Source organism: Falco cherrug, chromosome 5, assembly GCF_023634085.1.
Source record: "Falco cherrug isolate bFalChe1 chromosome 5, bFalChe1.pri, whole genome shotgun sequence".
NCBI classification, from domain to species: domain Eukaryota; kingdom Metazoa; phylum Chordata; class Aves; order Falconiformes; family Falconidae; genus Falco; species Falco cherrug.
The window spans coordinates 35,308,662-35,332,721 of record NC_073701.1 but is presented as its reverse complement, the minus strand read 5'-3'; the positions used below and the strand labels follow the sequence as shown (position 1 = coordinate 35,332,721).

Here is a 24,060-nt window from a genome sequence, read left to right as displayed (position 1 = left end):
AGGAAACCAAGAACACATCAGACACTCTAAATTTAGATCGTTTTATTCAGCTTGGACAATATTCCTTGATTTCTTATTGTTCGGGAGAGGGCAGAGGGCAGGGGATCTATTGAAAGGCTTTGTCCTGAGAGATGCCACTTTGTCTGGGTATACGGCTGCGGAGCAGTCGCAGATTGGATTGGTCTGGCATGGGCAAGAGGTGCATGTCCCACTGCTCCAAGTGGCCATGGCATGGGGTGGTGTGTAAGCATCTCTGAGCAGCTCTGGTACCTGAGAGGCAGAGCTCTGGGGTCCCCTCAACCCTATGCACCCACCACATCCACAGTCAAGGTGGTGGTAAGGACTGGCACGAGGGTCCCTCAGCAAGCACCCATAACCTGTGCGCGGTGCCTTTGCTTTGGGGCAGGTCCCCATGCCAGCAGGGTGTCAGACACAGGGTGTGTAGGATAAATACACACCCGCTCTATACATCTCGCTGCCTTTCCGGCATTGCAGCTCAAAGTCTATTTTTAAACTCCCTCCTTTATTACACAGGCCACCAGATAGCAACAGCCTGCCTCCTGCCATGCCAGGGGTGCTGCTCTCCCACGCATCCCAGGGAGCAGAGTGTCCTCCACAGTGGGCAGGGGTCACCCTGCCCCAGGACGGACGTGGGACGCAGGGTGGGCTGTGGGCATGGACCCACTTGTCTCCCCCATCACAGGCTTAGACCGCAGCAGTGCCCAGCTGCATTTGTGCTGTTGTGAACCAGCTGCTGGCTGTGACGGCACAGGGCTGCCACAGGGTGTTTCGTCCTGCTGTGTCAATGAGATGCCCGTTTTGCTCAGGGTCTGCAGCTTACAGGAGGTAAATGAGCTGAGGGTTGGGCTCAGCATCACCAAATCCACTTGCCACTGGTGTCGGTGCAAACCGAATGGGCATGGGAGGGAGGACCAGCTCTCACGGGTAATGCACACAGGGCTTTCCGCCTTGGCTGGTGCCCTGACCCGTGGTGAGCAGTATTTAGAGTGAGTTTTGCTCTGCAACATGAACAGCAATAGCAGGTGCAGGGGGAGGGAGAGCCACTTGCTTTTGGTTTTCGACCCTCATCTTCATTTCACATCATGAGTCATGTTACGTTCTAAGCTGAGTAACTGCTGGGGCTATTTTTACTTCAGCTCAGCAAGCTTCCTTCTCACTGCTGCCACTGCCACCGCCGCTTGCTGCGGACCCAGGGGCAAAGGATGGGGAGATGGTGAGTGGCAGAGGCTGAGGGCAAGGGGAAGTGGTGTTTGGGGTGGTGTCAGTGGAAAGGGGGACCATTGCCCACCTAATCAATTTGGAAATAGAAATAGTATATGCCTCTTGAAAAACAACAGATGACCTGTGATGTGTGGCGTATTCACACACACACACACACATATATATTTATTATACTGGTAGAGGGGAAGGGGGGAGGGAGAGAAATTCCTTTCGAGTGCTATTCACCAGTCTGGAAAAATAAAGAAGGAAAGCAGAACATTTTTTCCTTTCATCAAAACAGGAAAGAGAGGGGGAATGGGGTGGGGAGCAGATCCATAGACATAATGGACGGTTGCCAGAGTAAGGAAATTGTTCCCTTCTACCCTAAACTTGGGGGTTGGGGTGGGGGAGAAATATATGGTAGCGTGAGCAGGGAAGGCTGCATCCCCTCCTCCCCACCTGGTGCAGGAACGTGTATGCACATGGGAAAGCGCTGGGAAACCAGTCCCCCCGGCTTTGTGTTCTGTCTTTGAATGCTACTTGAGTGGCACATCCAGAGAGGTGTGAAATGCCTTTGCCTTCTCCTTCACCCCAAAGCACAGGGCAGCAAGCTGCGGCTGGCATGAGCCCTCTCCCTCTGCTGTTGGCAGTGGCTGTGCTCTGCCCACTGCGTGTGTCTGTGCACTTGTCCCTCTTACCTATCCTCTCCTCTTTGCCAGGCTTCTGCCAGGAATGGGTGAGATGAAGGAGGTGGTGAGGCACTGGGGGAGTCTTATCCCTCCTCCAGGGAGAGACAGGCAGAGGGGGTGGGCTCCTGGAGGAAGCCTAGCAGGTGCCATCGAGTTCCTGCTTGCCAGGTGACACCTTCCCTTTCCCCTGGAGCCAGTTGCTCTGTGAGGGCTTTACTCATCCTTGGAAAGCATTTTCCCTGCCAGTGCCAGGGGGAAGAAGGTGAATTATGCAAGCCCTGGGCTCCCTGAGGCTCTGCCTTTCTCCAGCACCACATATAAACACCAGGCTCCCTGCTTGTCTGTTTCCTTCCTTTTGTCTCTCTTCTCTTTTCCTCCTTTTTTTCCTCCTTTAGACTGAACTCAGGAAGTCAGGGCAGCTTCCACGGCGGCAGCCTCTGGGACAAACGGAGTAAACTGCAGCGTAAGCTACATACGATGACTCTGTTCTGACTGCTTGGGTCAGGATAAACCTCATACAACCAGGTGATATGGCATAAAACCAATGCGCCCACAGAACAGGCCTCCTGGTGTAAACTAGCCATAAAATTTACTCTAGGTGCTTCATTTCAGTGTCACAGCTGCTCCCCTCCATTGACGGCTGTGGCAGCCCCACAGAGTAGGCGTAGGGATTGCTCATCATTTTCCTGAACTTAGAGACAGAAGCAGGAGCAACACCTAAGTTAGATACCTTGAGTGGGCTGGCTGACTACACGTTGGCTGTCAACACCTCCTAATATCTTTCCATTGATTGTTTTTCAAAGTAGGACTCATCATGGAGAGGCTGAGACATCTCAGCTGTTCAGATTGAGTCTTGCTTTCCATTGTAAGCCCTGTTTTTCTTCCTGTTGTTTCACAATTCTCTCCCCCCTCTAAAAAAAAGTAAAAACAGAAAAATAAAAAGAAACTATCACCCCTCACATCGTGCCTCTATGCATGGTGGCTAGTAGATAATTTTTTCCACAGACATGAGATGAAGGGAGAACTGCCTTGCAGCAAGGAACTGCTTATTGTCCTCAGACACGTGTTGCCCTCCTCCCTAGTAATAAGAAAACAATTGAGGAGATGAGTTCAGCTGTTTGTAGGTTAGCTGTAGTGGTGATGAAGTGCTATAGGTTCTTATGAAATCTCTGTTTTTATTGTGGTTTGTCTGTGGGGCCACTGCCAGCTAGCAAAGTTGCAACTGGACCTTGTCAAGTTGTGATGCTCTAATGCGACATTTTTATGGTTCAACCGCTTCATGTAGCCCCAAAGTATCTTTCCACCATATGCAATGGCGGTTTCTAACTCTTGTCCTGTGACATCTGGGACACTGATAGCCCTAAAGGCCTTCACACCCACCCCACAGGCCAGGTGAGGGGAAAATAGAGTCATCCTCATGAGATTTAGGTGTTCATGGGATAAATGAAAAGCTAATTTCACAAAAGCAAAAGAATCAAAGGAGCACCCACCTGGCTCAAGGCACAGCAGTTTTAAGTGCACATGCCCCTATTGAACTCAACGCCAACGAAAATGGCCCAGGCTTTACGAGTCTAAAGACCTCACTAGAGAAAAATCTGTCCCCGTCTTAAAAGCAGGAAGAGTAAGGAAAAGCAACTGAAGCCTGAGCAGCTTGAATATCATTTTGCTCTGTTTCCAGGCAGGGTCATAGGTAGATGATTAGCAAATTCCAAACATCCTCTTCCTTGCTGTCTGGAGGTTCAACAGGGATTAGCTTTTTGTTTCTGATGTTGAGCTTCTAAAAACTGTCCGGCATCATTCACATGAAAATAAATAACTCTATTTCTATTCCAGCTCACATGTAATGTAGCCGGATATGTTGGCTTTTTTTTTTTTTTTTTTTTTTTAGAAAAAAAGCACCACACATAGCCCCCCCTCAAAACCAGGCCCTTCAGCAGCTCTTGTTACCAAGCAAGAAATTTGCAGCAGTCCGTGCTGGCTTACTGCTGAGTCCTTCTCCTCCCCAGCAACGATATCTCTCCCTGCTGAGGAGTTTGATCAACCCTCCCACGAGCAGGCTGTTCTGTCCTGGCCAGGCAGTCACTACAGCCTGGGGACCCCCTACACAGCTTGAACAAGGTGGCTTGAAGGTGTTGGAGCCACATCAGGTTACTTGAGGGTAGAGATCCTCAAAGAGCACCTGAACTTCCATTTACCCCTTAAGAAACTTTAAACACATGATGGGGTCATGGACGTTCAGGACCTAGCTGCCCTCAGCTCCCTCTACACAGATAGAAGGACTTCCAGAAGCTGGTTTGCCCATCCGAAATCCTCAGCATTCCCCCTGCTGACGACCAGGGAGCCCAGGGCTATGGCATTCCTTCGCCCAGTGCCATCTGGAGTGAGGTGAAATGGACCCAGGCCCTCTTAAATCCTTTTTTTGGAGCCTCCTACGCATTTCAGAAGGTGTTTTAGTGCCCAGGTAGACATTAGGATAGCAGCTCCACCCTGCTGGGGGGTCAGACCCAAACTGTCATCATGTGAAATGGCTGGTATGCTGCTGGTAGGACAGGATGGAGAATTAGGGGAATTCTAAGAGCATCCTGAGGAATTTGGGGTAGGACAGCGTTAACATGGCTGGAGCATGTAAGATAAAGTCCTGTTAAGGTGTCTGGCAGTGGAAACAAGCAAAGGTATGCATTGCATTTCCACTTCCTCCCACTTGAGCTCCAAAATTAGGACCAAGTCACTTCAGACTCTATCTGAGGGACTCCCAGGACACTCCTTATGTCTGCACTCATGTACCTCAGATGGCCTGGGCTTTGGAGCTGGCATGGCTTTGACGAACTTTCCCCCTGTGAGGAAATATGCCCCCTCTTCTTCTGGGTGAGGGTGAAGTGCAGTGATCCCTTGTGACCAAAGAGCATCTTGACACACTGCCCTGCCCCAGGACCTTTCATTTTGTGTTTGAGTTACCTGTCTCTGTGATGGGAGAGGCAGAGGAGCTACGCTGTTTTAAGAAAGCTATGGAAGACCCCCAGTCCTCCTTGTGTCCCTGTGCTTCCTGACCAATGTCTACATCCATGAGACAAAAGTCAGGTTTGGGGGCGTAGCTAGCCAAGCTAGAAGTTGTGGTCAGATGCCTGCTACAGAATGGCCGTTGGTGGGCTGCCTGCTGCTCAGTTCTGGTAGCTGCTCCTCGTACCCGGACAGTGCATACATGAGTGCTGGTGTGAGACCGTGTGTTTTAGAGAGGGTTGTCTGCATGAGACTCGCAGGCACCTAGCCAGTCTAAGGGAGCATGGCACGTGTGATGCTGTGAGATGAGGCCACTGGTGTGCCGGTGGGTGTTTGTATGTGAGAAAGGAAGAGAGAGGGGGAGAGTGAAGGAGAACACATGGATGCCCAGGGATGTGTGAATGAGACAAAATTTGCACGTAGCTGTGCATGTGTGCGGCTCGAATAGAAGTGTGTGCGTAGCATAGAAAAAGCAGGGAAGATGCTTGGGATTCAGAGCGAATGCCTGCCGAGTGCCTGCGGTGCATGACGGTGCAGGAATGTATCAGTGGATACGAGCCTGCACAAAGATGGTGCAGAAACCCCTCTTGGTTGTGCCTAAAGTGTGCTTTGCAAGTGCAGCTCCACACCAGGAGTGGATGAGAGGGTGTGCATATGGGTGTTTTTCCAATAGGATATGACTCTTCCTTGAACTCACCTGTTAGCAGCCTTTCCCTCCCCATCCCCCCCCCCCCCCCCCAAATATCTGCTTGCTTATTTCCCTTCAGATGTTTATTACATCATGCAGATAATCATGCAGCAAAATACCTCTTGGTGCCACAAGCAACACCAGATTGTTTTGCAGAAACGTTTAAATTTCTCTGGCTTTTTTTTTTTTCCCTGCACACAAAGAGATGTAAGATATTAAAGCTGTCTCTCTCCCCAGAGCTAGTGGTGTAGCAGGGCAGGGAAGGAGGCGAGTGGAGCTTAGAGAAATGGGCTCCAGACTGCAACAGTAAGAACCCGGGGCCACAAAAATAACAAACTACCGTGCTGGTGCTGGGAACTCCTCTCTTATCTCTTGCCGAGGAGGAAGGAATTTCTGTCCCCATTCCTCACGTGATATTAAAGCCACATTATACGGGTTATTGCAGCGTTAGTCATTTTTAATTAATTTATCATTTAAATTAACACACTTTTTATTTTGTCAGCAATGAACTGCTTCTCCCTCACTAGATTTTTTGCCTTGATACCCAGCCAAGAGGAGGATGGCAAGTTATGCTCCACCCATCTCCTCTCCTTTATAAAAGGAGCAGCCCTGAGTGCCAGTTCAGTCTCTCTTGCAGCTCGCAGAGTAAAATAAAGACCCATCGGCTCACTTGCCTCCCCTTCAATTTTACCTTTCCTGCTTTTTTTTTTTTCTTTCTTTCTTGTTGCAACAGAGCGCAGGAGGCAGCAGCAGCTCTGCTCTGAGGCTTGTCAAGGCTCAGCACACGCACACACACACACACGCAACCCAGCGCGAAAACATTTGCTCTCACCTGTCTCTAAACCCAAAGCAAACCTCACGTCCAAGCAAACTGCCAACACTTCGAACGCGAAGGCACCCAAGCCAGAATCTAATGTAAGGGGAAGAAATCCAATGTACGCTAGGAACTTTTCACTAGAAAGCAAGTGGGCGTAAGGAAGAAAAGGAGCATTTTAAGAAAAGAACACCTTAAGGAAGAAGATTTTATTTTTTGGATTCCGTACCAAACTTTGAAAAAGTTTTTTTTTGTTGTTTTATTATTTTGTGCATCTTTTTCTAAGAACATTGAGTTGCTACCTACATGTAAAACCTTTTACATATATATATTTTTTAGAAGGAAGAAAATCAAGAGGCAAAATAGCATGTGGACCACCTAGCAGAAGGCAATACCGAAGCATCCCTTGCAGCGAGGGGGACGCAGGCTCTGGATGCGTATCATTTCGAGGGACTGCATTTTTTGTCCACCAGGCTTATGAGATAGCACAGAGGCAGGCGAGTCGCCGAGACTCCTGTCTCCCCTCACCGCCACCACCGCCAGCTCCACTTCCAAGGGCTCCCGCAACTCTCCCACCAGCAGCCGGCTCGGAGGGGAGATGGGAACGCGCGGCGCCCTCGATGCCTGAGGCCGGGCGGCCGCGGAGCTGCGTGCGGGGCTGTCTGCGGGAAGCGCTCCTCCGGGGCTCGCCGTCCATGTGCCCGCAGCCGGCGGGGCCTGAAGTCGGGATGAATTTCGGCGTGGTCTTGGCGTTCATCCTCTCCCTGCCTCTGGCCCGCCTGGAGGTGAGTTTCCCTCGCCGGCAGCGGGCGGTGCTGCCGAGCTGCGAGCCCCGGAGTCGGGAGGGGGAGAGCGGCGGCGGCGGCGCCTCTAGCCCCGCAGGTGCGGCGGGGTGAAGCCCGGGGGCGGCCGCGGGGAGAGCGGAGACGCGTGGCGGGGGCAAGGAGCCCGGGCGGGCGGCGGCTTTCCTGCCCCTTTCTGAGGGAAGGGCTGCGCGGCCGCGGGCAGGCGCACGGCAGGCAGGGCCGGCCGCCCCCGGCCCTGAGGGGAGCGACCGTTGCCGGTTTCCCGCCCCTCAGGCGCGGGCGCCTCTCCGCAGGACGGGCCCTGCGGGGGGGCTTTGCGTGGCGGTAAACCCACCCGTGCCTGTGTCCCAGGCTGGAGCCAGCGCCGGGCGGCGGGGCAGGGGAGGCCAGGCTGAAGCGCTCCCTGGTTACTGGGGGTGCTGCTGGGGAGCCCACAGCTTCCTGCCCCTTCGCCAGCTTCGCCCAGCGGCTGTCACCCCGGGGTGCGGCGCCCGCCGGCGGCTTGGCTGAGCCTCTTGCCCCCTCCAGGTATTTTGGCATCACGGCAGCATGCGTGAGGCAGGCACCGAGGCCCAGTTGCCACCACCAGAATAATGCACTGTGTGAGACCCAACTGGGCATCGCCAAGGGGCCAGTGGAGACAGGGCAAGGGGGCTTTGAGTGGGGCGAGGAAGGGGACAGCGTGGTTAGAGACACTGATACCGGGTGGCACAGTGACTCGGTAAGGTGTGTGTCTAGCTGGGGCCATGGGAAGAGGCAGGAGATGAGTATTGCTGCTGTGCTTGCGTGGTCACACGAGCATCTTGTCCCGCAGTCCTCCTGCATGCACTGCCCAGCAGGAAGCTAGGCACAGGGTGGGGGGCAGGTGGTGGATTTGGCTGATGAACATACACCCAACCCTCAGTTTCCCTATGTAGAAGTCAAAGCCTCACCCCAAACCACGGTTGAGGAAAAGGAGTCCCAACACCCCAAATAAATACTTTGACCTCTGCTGCCATGTTTCATCATCTGATCATGTGCAGACTGGGGGGATCAGAAGACCCCTAAACATTTACTCACAGCACTTGCTTCACGCTTCATCTCCACCTAAGGTGGCAAAACCGTGGGTTGGATCTGCAGCTTGGGGGTTGTCAGGGCAGGAAATATCCTTCCACCAAAACTTTCTTCCCTTTGCATCGTTTCTTTCTCTTCCTCATTTTTGGGCAGGGTGGGTGGGTGGGAGGATCCCCTTGTGAGGTGGCAGGGAAGGGGTTGAATGCAAAGCATCACATCACCTCCTTATGGGCTCATTTTGCCCTTGCCTAAGCCGCAAAGGGAAGCAGTTAGAGCTGTGGGCTGCCCAGTGGTTGTGTTTGTTTTGGGCAGAGGATGGTATTTCCTCTGTGGGTGGCTCAGATCTTTCTCCCATGCAGTGTGAAACATCAGCTATGGTTGGCACTGGGGAAGGGTGAAGATGGAAGTGTCTGATCCCAGGGGGGCTGTTATTCTGTGCTGTAATCACATTGAAAGACTGCACAGCACTATGACAGCCTAGTAGGGTTAGAGTTTGGGAATTCTGGCGCTAGGTTTCTCGGGAGGAATTTGTCATTTTATGACCAGAGGACCAAGGTTTCTGCTTGCATAGATGCTTCTGTCTGCAGCCGGTACCCACATCTACTTTGAGGGCAGTGTGTTGCACCCTCTGCACCGGGTGCATTACAGCATGACTCCTACCAGGCTGCTGAACCATAGCCATCCTCTGAACCAGGCTTGCACCTCCTCCCCAGTCCTGCTGGAGAAAGCGCACTGGGAACAGCAGCTCCCCGGATCAGCGGAGGCCTGAGCCAGGAGATGGAGCCTCCTGAGTCCCTCTCCCTCTTCTATCACACCCATCTGGAGCTGGAGGGCCCTGGAGCTCTTCCAGCCGGAGGGAGTAGGGAGTATGAGCCTCAGTGGGAAGGTATTTGCCAGTTGGGAAGCGAGGATACTAAAGTGATTTGCATTTGCCCCGCGGGCTGTAATAGTTGCCTTGCAACATTTACAGAGATGGGCCGAGCTCCGTGTGGTTGTGCTGGGGTGAAGCCCCACTGGCAGGGCTTTCTGGAATTCCCGAGGAATGGGGTGCGGCTGGGAGCTTGCTTATAACCTCGGCCAGTTCCCCGTTGCATCTTTCTGCTGCAAGGCTCCAGGGCTCTTCTCAAGTCATCCTAACATGGGGCTGTGACAAGGACAAAGTAGTGGGTCAGCCGGGATGGATGACACGTCTGGGGTGAGCTCGTGGAAGGAGTCAGGTGAGCTGTCCCTGCCTCCCTCTCACCGTCAGCTGATGCATAGCACCAGGAGAGAACGACGGTGGTTCCTGTACTGTTTCCAGTGCTGCCGGCATACAGCCAGCCCCAGGGGTAGAAATGCCTCCAGCCTCGAAGGGGAGGTGGGGAGCTCCTCCCTCAGGGGGAGCGCGGAGGAGCAGGGTGGTGCAGTGGAGTCCCTCTTGAAATGCGAAAAAAAGGGTGGGTAGGTCTGCCTGTATTTTAGGAACGTGGGCTAGATCAAACGTTAAGTTTTGTTATTTTAAGGCAGGAAAACGTAAGCCACCATCCCAGGTGGAAGGGGCTTGTGTGAGGAGGGTTGGGCCTGCTGTGGGGAGAAGCAAGCGTGGTCCTCTGGCAGGCAGACGTCGGAGTCCCCCTGTAGCCGGGAGCGGTGCTGGAAGGGTAGAAGCCCTGTGCCAGGGGAGAAAGAGCTCTGAGGTTCAGTGGGCTGGTGGCAGGTGCTGCCAGTCTTAGTCTCTGCCAGGGAATGCAGTGGAGTCTCCCCTCAGGGTCCTCACGTCAGCTTCAGAGGGAATTAAAAAATGCTGTTTGTTTGGGTTTTTTTGCCTGGCTGATCATTCAAGACCCAGCTGCCAAGATCCCTTGCAGTGTGGAGGTGCTGGGGAAAGTCCTCCTCTCCTGTGCAGAGGAGCAGACAGCTGGGTGCTTCCCTGCCCTGGACTGGTGCTGCTGCTACCCTAGCGTCTATCTGTGCGCAGTCACACGTTTGTGTGTAGACACACCACCTCAAAAAGGAGGACTGGAGGAGTCCTCACCTTGGGAGTATCCTTGGCTGGTTTCTTTGAGCCCCGAGGGTATGCCTTCCCTGCCAGTTGCACAATCTTTGCTCCCTCCTCCTCAGTATCTGCTGTGTTACCAGGAGAGCCACACCTTTGGGCAAGACTCTTAAACCCCTTGCCTGTGAGTAGCCGGAGCGAGGATCAGAGCACAGCCCAGCATATTGCGTGCGCCACCTCAGCAGTGGCTGATCCGAAGGGGACTTTTCAGCATCACTGGTGCTCAAAAGCATATGTTGGCAGAAAGCTCTAGAGGCAAGGGGTGGTGGGGTTATAGGGAGGAGGCTGATTTTGGGAGATCATGTGTGTGGGGAGCGGGGACAGGGGAATGTCCTGTTTGCAGGGCATTGCTGCTTGTGCATTAGTTTGCAGCAGCCAAATGGTGCTGCTGACATCTGGGAGGAGGGAGGCAAAGCCCAGAGGCCCTGGTGTCACAGCTGCAGCTGCCAGGCAGGCAGGGCTCCTGCCCAGGTGCTCTGCTGCCTTGTCCCAGGTGTGCGGTGGCTCTCTCCCCAGCAAGTGCCAGCAGCCAGGGGGAGGGGACGTCCCTCGAAGGGGTCTGGCAGAGTGGGGAGTGCCCCTGCAGTTCAGGGGAGAGACAGGCACTGGGAGCAGAGGGAGGGAGGGAGGGAGGGAAGAACAAACTTACTTTTTTTCTAGGAATTCAGGGCCTTGCAGGAGTATGAGGCCAGGCCTTGGGGCACTTGACAGCCAGCCAGGAGTCCATTGAGACAAAAGTCTTCTTTGATCTGCCGCACAGTTAAAAAAGGAGATTGTTAACCTATGTTAGACAAATAACTCCAGAGGAGCTGCTAAGCAGGAAAAGCACCAGCTGCTTGGTCTGGTCTGTTGAGGACCCCACCTCCTGCAGTGCTCCTCCATCTTCTGACACCATGGGATCAGGTGGAGGTGGCTGACGGACCTCTGCTTCCCCTGTGGCCCGTCTGGCGAAGTGCCCCAAGCCTAGGTGCATGTGGTGCCCCAGTCTCAGAGCCTCCCAGGTGTAGGGCTGGGATGGGGGGCCAGGGGCATGGCTGTTCCCAGTCACAGACCCCAAAGGGAGCAAGGACAAGCCATGCAGCTCAGGTCTGCAGAGCTGCTCTAAGGCCAGCCTTGGACCGGGTTCTGCAGTACAAGAGGGAACTAACAAGCTTCACAGGCTTGTGGCTGTCACCGGCAGCAGAGCTGCCTCACAAACCCGGGGGAGGAGGCCGGGATTATGAGCCATGTGGGCTGGTGATACACTGTAGCCATGCTGGTAGTATCTGCAACAAGAAAAATTTGGCACCTAAAACTGCTGCTGTGAGCAGGGAGAGGAGCTTATTCCTGCAGGCGGTCTCCAGCAGTACAGCTCCTGAGGGCCTCCCTGATTCGTATCTGTTCCCCCTGCTCCGTTAGCAAGGTGACACCTCCCAGCTCGCCTCCAAAGTCACCGAGTCTTGAGTCTCGTAACACCTGCCCACACTCTCCCCCAGTGAGTGCCAGAGTTTAAAATAAAGTTCAATTTCCTACTCGTATTAAGTGTCAGGAAGGACCAGGGGCACCCATGCACAGCAGCATTTGTACACAAATGCATTTGGCAAACAGGTGCAAACATTAAAAAGCCTGCAAATTCACTACCCGGCGCTGAGCTCTGGCTACAAGTACTGGGAATTGCAAATGATCCCTTTTCTAGTAAATGTGTGTGGTGCAAGGCAGGGAAACGCTGCAGAGCCTTTCCAGCACTGGGCTGTTGGTCCCACTCTTCCTCATGCAGCAGGAGTTGTCAGAAGGCATCTTTTTCACAGCTATTCAGTGATCCCTGAATTATACAAGTCTCTCTCTCACTGTGCATTCGTCACTGATGCTGCTTCCCTCTCCTCGGAGACTGAGGAAGTAACGCCTGGGGATGTAAAATCTGCTTTTTGCTGTAGGCAGACAGCCAGATCTGTGGTGAGATGTGACAGTGACAGGGACGGAGCAGGGCAGAAAGGCTTGATCTGACTGGAGCTCTGGTGGATCTCGCTGCAGCGGTTTAAGATGCTAGTGTTGTCTGCTCTGCAGCTATCCCAGGGGGTTTCTGCCCCGTGACTTGGGCTGCAGCTCAAGACACTGCATCCTAGTTTAAGTTATAGTATTAGAGAGTGGGCTAGCAGGGCTGAGGAGGGAGCACTCCTATTACACTGTTACTAGAGGCAAAGGGCTGGTGGCCAAGGGACAAGCACATGCAGGAGGGTGCCAGGCTCAAGCAGCCATGCAAAAGTGGCTGCTGGTTTGGGTTAAAGCCCTCAAGGTTTAAAAGCCAACGTTTAACCACCTGCCTGGTGGTTTTCCTTGACTCCAAGTGGAAGGGAAATGTTCTGCACTGAATGCAGGCAGGGAGGGAATGAAAAGCTATGCTCTAGAAGGACCACACACACGCCACCAACTACCCATAAAAACCCACATGAAAATCCCTGCGTCTCACAAGCACACAAGCCAAGCTCTCCTCTCAGTTACAGGGGCATGTGTAGGGCTGTGGCTCAGACAGCATCCAGCACCCGGCTGAAAGAGCAGCTTTTCTGCATGAGTAGCCCTGAAAGAAGAGAGCTAGGAGCTAAGCAAACACTTTGGACAGTACTTTCCCCCGTCTCTTTTTCTAGTCTTTCGGAAGTACATTTTAATCAGTGCTTGCTTTCCCACACCGCTCCTTTGTAGTCTTGTTAAGTGCTGTCACTGGGGCCCATTCAAGCCTGGTGCTGGAGTAAAATTCCCAAGAGATTGATGGCATTGCACCTGCCTGCACAAACCCTGCATTTGGTCCATCGTCTGATATCTGTAAACCTGCTTACGCAAGTTTTTTTGGCACTGGCATGCAATGACATCCAAACTCCCATGTTTCTTCATCCCAATCAGCTTCTCAGCCCACCGCCTCAAACAGCCTTTCAAGTCCTCCCTGCAGCTTTTGTAGTTTCATTGCGGGCCCATGCTGGAGCAGCCTCATGCTGGAGCAGCCTCAGCTGCGAAGGTTGATCTTCCTCTCCACCCCCACCTGTTTTTTTTTTTAAGAGTATGCAAATGCTGTATATTATTGGGCCGCTGTGGTTTGAAAACACACGCGCACGCACACGCACATACACACATTATCTGACAAAGCCCGTGAGGGAGTTTCATAACGGAGGGAAATATTGGGAAGGTTTTATCTGATAGTGTAAGGGAAGTCTGTTAAAATGCCTTTACTGCAGGCAGCAGGAACGAGAGGCCACCTGGAGAAGTCATACAGCACCGGAGAAGGAAGCCTTGCTGGCTGCTTGCACAGTATTTGGGGCTCTGCTGCACAGCCCGGGCATTTTATGGCTTTTTCAGTCTCCTGAGCACTTTGAGAGAGGTAGCAAGAGGGGGGCTCTCACTTTTGCCTAGGTTTCAGTCTTGTGCCTTCAGGAGGGCATGTCTTTGCGTTTCGCTGGTTCTGTTGTGCCTCCTCCATGCTCCTTCGATTTGCCCCACTCCTTCTCTGTGACACAGTCAGTATTTGCAGATCACCTCTCTAATGCTTCTTTTTCCTATTCTTTTTGTCATCTGGCAGGGGGACCCCATACCTGAAGACATTTATGAGATTTTGGGTGGCAGCTCAGTGCGATCCATCAGCGACCTCCAGCGTGCCCTGCGGATAGACTCCGTAGGTAAATCCCCTCTTCACCAAACACTCGTCTATTTTTTATTAACTCTTTGTGGGGTGGGAGGGGATGGATATTCTGTTTTCCAGCAGGCACATTATCAACAGACTTCACTATATAGGAACCATTCAAGAGCTGGCTATTTACAGACCTAGGCCCCCTGAAACCTGTGGGAGTTAGGCAACTAGATACCTTTTTAGATCTCCTCTTAACTGCCTGGTCTATTGAGGGACACTGGCTTCTGGAAATGATAGATGGGCAAGGTGAGTGAAAGGAACTGAGGTCAACACTTTTCACCCTGGAAGATACACAGGCAGCAGGGCCTGAATTGGCCAAGGATCAGCTTAGGAGGTGGAGAAATGGGAGGTGGAAATAGGGTGATAGAGGAGAAATGGGCTGAGTGAGTTCTCAGGCCACGGGCTCCCAGACACTCGGAATGAGAGCAGCAGAGCACGTGTCTGTGGGTGAGATAGGACTCAGGGGCTAAGTCAGTGTAGTGGTGCTTCACCTCCTGCCCGTAGATAAGAGCTCTGGGGTCTGCAGTGCCTCGGGGTCAATTGGCCAGGGCAGAGCACAGCGCGCGGCAGGAGCGGCGAAGCATGGAGGGGTTGGCACGTGTGGGAATTGGAGCACGCGCCACGGCGGCTGGGCTGGCCCAGGAATTTATTTATAAACGGTCTCTTCAGAGCAAATTCCTTTCTATTCTAACCCTGCTCCCGCCCGTCATCCCCCGGCCCCCCCAGCTCGCCTTCTCTCTCGTGTTTTGTCTGTTTGGAGCTTTGTAATCCTTGCCGAGACACTATCTACGGGGGAACAGAATTTCCTGCTTTTGTTTCCTATGCCAGTCCAACCACTGGCGCAGTCTCAAAAGCATTCCCGCTGCCTTTCAAAACGGCCCTGGAGGGGCAGGGGGGGGGAAAGCGAGGGGGAGGGCACCAGCTGCGTTCAGCTATTGTTTGCCTTAGAAAGAGGCAACGAGGCTCACCATCACTGCCACGGCCACTCCCTGCCCTCACCAGTTCCCTCCTCCTCATCCACCAGCCACACAATGGGGCAACTTCCAAAATTAGCTGTGCTGGATTGTCCCAGGCTGGTCCCTCCGCCCCAATGTCTTCAGTGCTGACCCGGGGTGTAGAAGGACAACCTGGGGGAGGGAGGGACCAGGATTTCAATGGGAGATTTGTTTCAAGTCAACAGTTGTTGCTACTTCCCCCCCCCCCGCCCCATCAACTCAACCTCTGCACAAAAGGCAAGCCCCCACCCTCGTTTGATAAAAAGCCAGGCAGCACAGGATGGAGGGGTGGGGAAGGAGCGGCTGAGATGTGTGCAGTCTGTCATGTCCCAGTGTCTAAGGAACAGATACATCTCTATTGCAGTTACTAACTGCCCTCACAATCAAGAAACAAAATGCTCTTCTTTTGTTGGCCTGAAAACCCAGGGGGTATGGGAGAAAGCTGCAGAGATCTGAGTTGCTGGTTTCACTTCAGGGCTTTCCCTGATCAGGGAAACAGAAAATGGTGCTGTGAAGCTGTCTCTTTGTTGCACCCTGTGGCTCTCATCTGCTCCCAGGTAGTGACTGAGGTGCATCACCATTTCCTTGCTCTGTGTGGAATTTGTGTATTAGCAAATAAGTATATTAGCAAAATAATCTCAAAACAGCTGGAGCTATTCCCTGTGCTGTCCATGCACCCTGTATGTGTCACAGCTGCTGCCCTCCACTGACTGCACAGGGAGCCAGGATTAGGCAGCTCCAGAATGCAGGTGCACTGAGATACTGCTCTCCTGACCCAGCAACAGAGGTGTGTAGAGTGGGGAGTAATCTCCCTTAACTGTGGTTGGCTGCAAAGCAGACATGCCTATCTAAACCCGTCATCCAGACACCCTCCGTAGCCCCTAGAGAACTACATGCCCTTCTAGAGCGTGATCTTGCCTCAGGGCAAGATGAATGGTGTCCTAGAATTGATTATGCCTCTCCAGACACTTTAAAGGCTGGCTAGCTGGCTGTCCACCTCACGCATAGATGTTGACTGCTCGGGGTCATGATTCCTGCCTTGTCAATACAGCCTCTGTGCACCCATCCCAAATCCTTCAGCAATTGCTTCAGAGCTGAGCAGAGAGCAAAGTCTCTGCTCCCCCTTTTAAGAGGGCTGCACTAGGGCAGGGCTGAGGAAGAGGAATGGGACATGGTAGGTATGGGAAGTCTGCTCCACCACACATCTGATAAACAGAGATCTTCCCCTGGCCCAAAATTCCCTTTAAGAAAATTGCTCCCTTGATGCTGACGTCCATTCAGCTTCCTTCAGCTGCTAAAGCAGGTCAGAGAAGGAAAGAGCTGTGGCTGGGTGGGAGCTATCTCTGAGCGCAGCCATTGTCCAGAGCTCAGGAGGGGCTGCGTGTTGGAGTGCTCCATGGGGATTATGGGCATTTCTCTATTCAGCACTTCCTATGGGAAAAAGCAGTGGGGTGGGAGGGAACTGCTCAGGGCTAGCCTGAATGCTATCAGTCTTCCTCTCCCATCGCTGACTGAACTACCTCCCGATCCTGCAGCTTACCTTAGAGTAGTAGAGGGGAAAAGTAATTTTATTTTCTGTTCTTCTGTCACAAAACTGACTTTTAACGTAGGGTGGCTGCAGTGAGTTGGGAGAGAGAAAGCAAGCACCCCACCTCCCACCCATCATCCCTTTCACCTGCCCTCTCACACTGCGACGCTCCCAGTCCCAAGCCATCCCAGCAAGGCACCTCAGTGTTATATACCAAAATTTCTGCTGGTCCCATCTGGTCTCTGCTCCTCCTTGCTGTATCCTGGTCTCAGCTGGCTGATGTGAATCCCTCTGCTACTCCCCTCTGACACAAGAAAGCCCTGCTGTAGGCCTTGCCATCCTTGAGCTGGAGTTTTCCTCTCCCTCTCTCTTCCATGATAGACTTGTTGCTTTGAGCTGCCTAGTCCAAGCCAAGAGTATACCTAGAGTCGTCTGTGCCCCAGCACAGCTGTAGCTTTGTTGGTGGATTTACACCTAGCACGACATACTGGGGCTGTGGCTTATCCCGTGTCTCTGCACTTTGCCTGATGAGCAGAGCGCAAGTGCCTGCTGTCTTCTCCTGCCTCTATCTGGTGCTATTAGGTCATATCATTCCCTTTGCAGAGGAGGATAGCTTGAGCCTGAACCTGAATGCAACTCAGTCCGGTCAAAACCCTGTAGCCCTGTCTCGAAAGCGACGAAGCCTAGGTGAGTGAGGGGTGTTGCGCCTTATGATTGTTGGGGCGCTTACATGAACGGCTGTGGGTGGGTGCAGATACATGTCTGATGTATATGTGTGTGGGTAGAGTGGGAAGAGGTTGTAATGCACATGGGTGTGTAGAGGGATGAGAAGGAGGATCTGAGCCTCACGTAGAATCTGGGAGTTACACCCCAGAAGGGAAGGAGAGAGAGTGTGGAGCTCTGCAAGCTGCTCTGCTTTAAAACCCGCTGGTGCTGATTTACTCTAAAGAAGTGTCCTCTGCCTAGGACTGCTGCTGCAGTGAGGAGCATCATTTTACTGGGGCCTCCTCCACAGGCCACGGCTCTGTCCAGGAAGGGAGCTGGAGGGGTGGGAGAAGGAGAAAGAACGTGTGTGTGTGTATGTGTGTGTGTATGTGTGTGTGTGTGTATGTGTGTGAGAGCCGTGTGGGGTCATTCTCTTCCAGTAAAGGTGGCTGCAGTGGGTTGGTAATAGCTACAAACCCTGTTTCATCTCCCCTTCTTCTCTTGGCCCTCCGTAGATGCTCTGGCAGCAGCAGAGCCAGCTGTCCTCGCTGAGTGCAAGACACGGGCAGTGGTCTTTGAAATCTCCCGCAACATGGTGGACAGCACCAACGCCAACTTTGTGGTTTGGCCACCCTGCGTGGAGGTGCAGCGCTGCTCTGGGTGTTGCAACAACCGCAATGTGCAGTGTCGCCCCACGCAGATTCGTGTCCGGCATGTCCAGGTAAGGGACATACCTCCTGCTCCTCCTGCCTCCCACAGCCCACCTCCATCCTTGCCCCCCCAAACCAAAACTAGAGCAGGTCTCAGGTGCAAGCCTCACACAGCTGTCTGTCCCCTTGCACCCCCCCTGCAGCCACATCTTCTGCATTAGCCACACAACACTGCAGCCTCTGGCACAGGCTGGTGTTCGTGCCAGCTGCTGGGAGGGCTGGTGCTGTCCAGCAGCTGGGGACTGTCACCATAGCAGAGCTACAGGGCACAGTCCCCAGCTGCAGCTCCACACCTCGGCTATTTCTGTGGCTTGAGGCAGCCTTGTCTGCTGTGTTAGACCAGAAGAAACAGGACACTTTCACTGTGGGAACTGTTTTTGATGCAGAAAGAGGAGGGCTTGCAGTGTCGGTCTCCATCCCGCTGCTGCTGCTGCTGCAGCTTCTTCCGAAGACATGCACTGGAGCAACTTCTCCTCTTTCTCAGCCCCACAGTTACCTCCTTACCCACTACAGCAGCAAGCAGACACCTCATGGCTGACCTCTTGCTTTGATCCTGCGCTCCTCACAGCTACCAGTGATCTCCTCACAGCTTCCTCCCAGACAGCTTGTTTAAAAATAATATTCATCTCATACTAATCCTCTGCATGAGCCATAAGAGACTCCCCCAGGCAGACGGCAGAGGTTGGCTGGGAGGTTGTATTCACACAGCCCTCTTCATCAGGAAATTCCTTTCTCAGAAAAGCCAAGCTGAATGAGGGAAAAATGGGGGGGAACAGGAGTTGTTTTTGTGGAAAAAACAAGTGAGAGGTCAAAAGCCAGCCTAAAAAAGTGACCTGGAAATGGTTTCTTTGAGGACAGAGGTCTCTCTATTGTTTGGCTGGAAGTGTTTGTCTAGTGAGCAGCGTGTGGTCTGAAGCGTGTGGAGTGGGCTTTCAAGGAAAGATAAACAGCCTGACTGCTTCAGCTCTGGCTGAGGGATGCTGCTGGGGGCAGTGGGTTTAGAGGAATTCAATCCCAGACGTGCAGCAGAGCAAGTATTTATAGCTTGTGGAGCTCTTCAGGGACCGCAGTCTCATTAGATAAGCTGAGTGGGGTCAGGCCCGGCCACTTTTGGAGTGGGAGGACCCCCTAGAAAGCTTGTGCCCTGTGGTGGGATGTGGAGCAGTGAGTCTTCCCTCTGAGTCAGCACTGGTGGAGAGTCTGAGGGAATTTCCAGAGCACTGCCTTTCCCGTGAAACACAGAGCTGAGGGCTTCAGCCCTGTGAGTTATTAAAGAGCTTGAGACAAATTCAGACAGGCCTCAGCAGAGCTGGTGAAGCTGTGTTTGCTTGCATTGGCCCTGAATTTTTCTCCTTTTGCCCTTCCTGTAGGATCCCGTGGGAATTAATTCTGGTTTCCCCCAGATCTCCACCATCACATCTATCAGAAACAGGCTAGTGTGTTCTGCATGTCCCATGTTTCTGTCTGTGATCAGCCAGTCATCCTGCTTAAGCGTCAATAGTCAGGAACAGGAGAAACAACCAGTCACATCCAGACTGCCTGGTCTAGGTCTGCTCTGCTGGTGTGTGCAGAATTAGCTTCCATACACACCATCCCTGAACTTGACCCATGCTCTATAAACTGCCTTCTGACCCTTTAGGAAGAAAGCCAGTACTGAAGCATACTGATACTGATTATTTTTACAGAGTGGGAGCTGCAGCTGTATTAATCTTTTGCTTGCCTCTCTCTTCCAAATAGGTGAACAAGATCGAATTTGTCCAGAGGAAGCCAAAATTCAAAAAAGTCATTGTGCCTTTGGAGGACCATGTGCAGTGTCGGTGTGAAGCAGTGTCCCGTCAGCCCCCCAGGAACAGCCGGCCAGGGCCACGTGAACAGAGACGTAAGGATCTTGGCATTGGGACAGTGGAGGGAGGTGTGAGAAGAGAGGCTGGGGAGAGAGGAAAGAGCCCTCCGCTGGTTTCAGTTTTCTTAGTTCCAGTGAATCCCATGGGCCTTGGCTGGTTTATACCAGCCGAGAGACCTTTCCCAGGATGTCTGCCTGCAGCGAGGGGCTGAAACCAAGGGAGGTGAAGGAAGGAAAGGTGAGAGGTGAGGGAAAGGGCATCGTGGGAAAAGGGAGAGAGCAGAGACTCTGGAAAACAGAGGACAAGGGACAGAAGAACAGAAGGAGGCCTTGTGGCCCTCCTGTTGCGTAGCCCTTTGTTGATAGTGTGTGGAGAAAGGTATTTCAACGTGAGCCAGCTACCCCTCGCTGTACAGACACTCTCCCCTCTGTTTTGGCAGGCTTGTCACCGTCATTCACCACAGCCGCTGTCTCACAGAGGCAGCGAGTACGCCGGCCGCCAGTGCAGAAGAGGAAACATAAGAAGTACAAGCATGTCAACGATAAGAAAGTGCTGAAAGAAATCCTCATAGCATAGAAGTGCTGGCAGGGGAGAGAGAGCACAAAGCAGGTAACAGCAAGCTGCTTTTGCAGTCGGGAGAGATGTCCTCCTGGGACATGGTTCTGCGCAGGCATCTTGGACCCTTCCCTTAGCACTGGCTGCTCATTCAGTGTGGGGTTACTGCAGGGCCTGGATATGGTAAAAGCTGGGTTGAAGGAGGAGGAAGGACTAGGATGGGACCCAACGTGTGCATCCTATCTATGGCTTTTTGGCTCTTCACGAAGGTGGAAGAATCATGCTGCAGCCATACTTGCTGTTGAGCTCTGCACTTTCTCTGCCTCACTTATAGGCAGAGAACATGCCTGACTTCTCTCTACACCTAAATCCCCTTGGGGTCCATGCAATTCATCTCTTCTGTGGAGCAACTCCTGTTCTCCTTTCTCTATTGATTCTCTGTTGAAAGCAGAGAATTAATGTTGCTCTGGGGATCCCTTTTCCTTTAATTTCATTAGCTGAGTTGGCAGAAAGACTGAAAAGCAGCAACACTTGTGGTTCATCTCTCTCCTATCAGGAAGCCTGTGTGCATAAGAAAGGTCATACCAGGGAAAGGAGAACTGGAATCTCTGGCAAGAGATCTGGACTTTGTCAGTCCAGGGTCTGATTCTTCTCTCTCTGACTTGTGTAAACAGGAGTAATTCCCTTGTCATCAGAAGAATTTTACTGGTACCAGGGAAAGGAAAATAAGCCCTTGTTCCCCATGAGAGAGGGAAAGGTGCAGAAAAGAGAGAAAGAGTAGCCAGGTCACAGGGCACAGGCTGGGGAGCGCAGGATCTGAATTTAGAGGGAGGCAGCACAACCTAACAGGGAGAGCCCCAGCCTGTGACTCAGCGGTTCCAGCTCTGCTGCAGCCCCTTGAATGCACCTGGATCACCCACTTCACATTCATTTCCCCTCACCTCGGCAGAGGGGTGACAGGCTTCCACATGTGGTGTTTCAGGAGCTAGTGATCAGGGGTACCAGGTGGTGTCTTGGGATTGGTATTCCCATGCATAGCACTACAAGGGCTGTGATTATCCCAGGATTCTCCTGCCTAGCCCAGAGTTCCCAGGGTAGGTAGAAGTGATGCAAACCCATGCAAATCTCAGCTCTGGCTTAAGCTGTCCAGAGAAAAAAATAGAGAAGGTCAAAAGCCCTCCTGGGCTTCTAATCTCGCACTTCAACACAAATATTTCCAGAGGAGAAAAAGGGAAAGGAGGGGAGTTGCAGGGGAAGAGGGTTTTGTATTCTAATGCCATGTCTGGTTTTGTTTCACTTCCAGGTTTATTTAATATATTTGCTGTATTGCCCCCATGGGGTCCTTGGAGTGATAACTTTTCCTCTTTGTCCATCTGCCTCGACGTCTGATTCAGACGGCAATTGGTGCTTCCCTTTCCATCAGTGGACCTTCTCCCACCAAAGCCTCTCTCTCCTTTCATTTATTAGCATAATTTTAAAGTTTTACACACACAAAAAAGGACAAATAACATATATATATATATATGTATGAGAAAAGAACAAAGTACCAATAAAACCATGAACCCCGAACCCTGACAGCCACAACATGCAATGAGGACAGAACAATGCCTTCTCTACTCTAGAGGACAGGATGGAAAATGTGAAAAGGAAAGTGGGTCCAATTTCTTCCAAGGGGAGGAGAAAAAGAAATGGACGGAAGGCAGAGGGGAAATATTCTCCCTTTCCCTTGTGTTTCTGGTAAGGCTGGGGGACCTGGCTGAGATCAACACTTGCACTGGACCTAAATTTTGAAAACAGGCATATCTCAGATTGCGAGCAGTGGCCGATGATGGAAAATGCACTAAGGACTTTTCTTGCCCTACCTGGACAGATATATATTTTTGACGTGCGTGTGTATATTTTATTTTAAAAAAGAAAAACCAAAACCACTAAGATATACAACATCTCGGGGAACAGAACAAAAAACAAACAGAAAAAACCCCCACAAACTGAAGAAGCCAAATGCATTCCCCCGCTCCCTTTCCCCTCCTGCTCCTGGTGCTGACTGGAAGGTGTTTGGATTGTGGGGAAGGAGCAGACGGCAGCCGAATTGTCTCCACACCCCAGGCCCCTGCCAAGGGGAGCCATCTTTGCACATGCTGGTGGAGAATTCAACTTTCCAGGCTTGGACTCAATTTTTTTTTAGAATTCGCTCTGTATGTGTGCGCGTGTATATGTGTGTGTATATATATATATATACATGTGCGTGCGTGTGTGTGTGTGTATGTGTATTTATACATACATATATAAATATATATATCTGTTCTTAAATGGATTTCATTCCCCAGCGGCAGGAAGCTCAGAGGCATGTGCAGGCATCAGCTTCACTGGGCTGGCAGCAAAGCACACTGCTACTGCGGTGTGCCTGCGAGGTCCGATTGGACAGGCAGGGACACCATTCGATCTCTCTCTGTCTTGTTGCCCCTCTCTCTGACTCTGCACCAACCACCCAGCAGAGCTTCCTTGCAGGAGGCAAAGTGGCACCACAAGACCAACAACAGCCAAACTTAGAAGCATGACTTAATCTCAGTGAGCTGTCCTTGCCTGATCTGTGGTCCTGAAAGCAGAATCATGTCATTCCTCTGAGGTTTTTAACCCCTTCATGGGTGTCCTGCGCACCATGCCTCCACTGCTCTCTCCCTGTCAATGTCCCCACATCTCCCATCATTTCCTCACATTTTCCCTCTCAAATTCCTTCTGGATTTTTGCCTGTTAGGTATTCCCAGCCCACCTAGCTTGGAAGCTGGTCCAAGATGTGGGCAGCTCTGTGTAGATATAAAGAAAGAAATGAGGATGGTCTTTGCAGTTGGCAGCAGCCATCTGAGACTGAAATGAGCTCTTCAGAGTGAGGAGGACTCACAGAACAATTGGAGAGTCCCTCCTGGGCCACTGCCTGCTCCAGAGGAGGGAGGAGGACTCTGCAGGCCAGGGCTATTTCTGCACACTTAATACTCAGTCACCATCAACAGAAATGTTACATATGATGGGTATCTCCAGCCTTACCTCAGAGTCCTGGTCTCAGATTGTGCCGCGCTGTGCACTGCAGAGTTACACACGAGGAAAATGCCTGCCCAGAGCTAGCATGGCAGCCTCTCCTGCCTTCAGCCACTTCTCCCCTCACGCACACGTGCACCCCTATTGCAGGGCAAAGCCCCAGAGAGAGCCGGGGGAAGGAGGCAAAGCCGCAACCTGGGCGCTGTTATAAGTTTTGGAGAGGCCCAGCCCTCACCTCCTGCAAGCCCAGAGCACTTAAACCACTGTCGAGGCGGCGCGTTTTTCCCTCCCTCCATCCCCAACCCCTCAAGTCTTAAGACACTTTGTTTTCCTGTTCCAAAATCTGTTTCATTTGGTTTGTAAAGATGGCGAGGTTTTATTTTATTTTAATTTTTTTGGCTTTTTTTTAAATGTAAGATTAATTTATACTCAGTACTGTATTTAAAGTTGTAAAAAAAAAAAAAAAAAAAAAGGAACTACATCTCAGATAATATTTTCTCTTTCTTTTGTGAGCTGAATGAAACGCAGAGGTCAAACCAGCTCACCGTGGGGCAGAGCAGGATTCCCGAGGCCTCCAGTTTCATTTTCAGGACACTTAATTCTGAGATTGCAGAGAGAAGCAACCAAAGCTGGGAAAGTCCTGGGAGCCCCCACACAGCCCTGCCCACCGCCGGCGGTGCTGCGCCTCTCCTTCCTGCTTGTTGCCCAGTGCTTGGGCTGGTTTGAAATGACTCA

At 52.1% G+C, this 24,060-nt stretch overlaps 1 protein-coding gene across 2 annotated transcripts; it reads left to right on the top strand.

Moving 5' to 3' along the window:
• Positions 1-1,114: 1,114 nt before the first annotated feature.
• PDGFB (platelet derived growth factor subunit B) lies at positions 1,115-23,805 on the top strand. Of its 2 annotated transcripts, none has more exons than XM_055712496.1 (8): positions 1,115-1,234; positions 6,749-7,194; positions 13,848-13,944; positions 17,082-17,165; positions 17,699-17,904; positions 19,631-19,772; positions 20,177-20,346; positions 21,596-23,805. In XM_055712496.1, exons 2-7 carry the CDS (start codon positions 7,030-7,032, stop codon positions 20,311-20,313), a joined length of 831 nt encoding a protein of 276 aa, XP_055568471.1. In that variant the 5' UTR covers positions 1,115-1,234; positions 6,749-7,029; the 3' UTR covers positions 20,314-20,346; positions 21,596-23,805. The 2 variants fall into 2 exon arrangements, with proteins under 2 accessions (XP_055568471.1, XP_055568470.1); XM_055712495.1 differs by having other exon boundaries at positions 1,163-1,234; positions 6,329-7,194.
• The last annotated feature ends 255 nt before the right edge of the window (positions 23,806-24,060 follow it).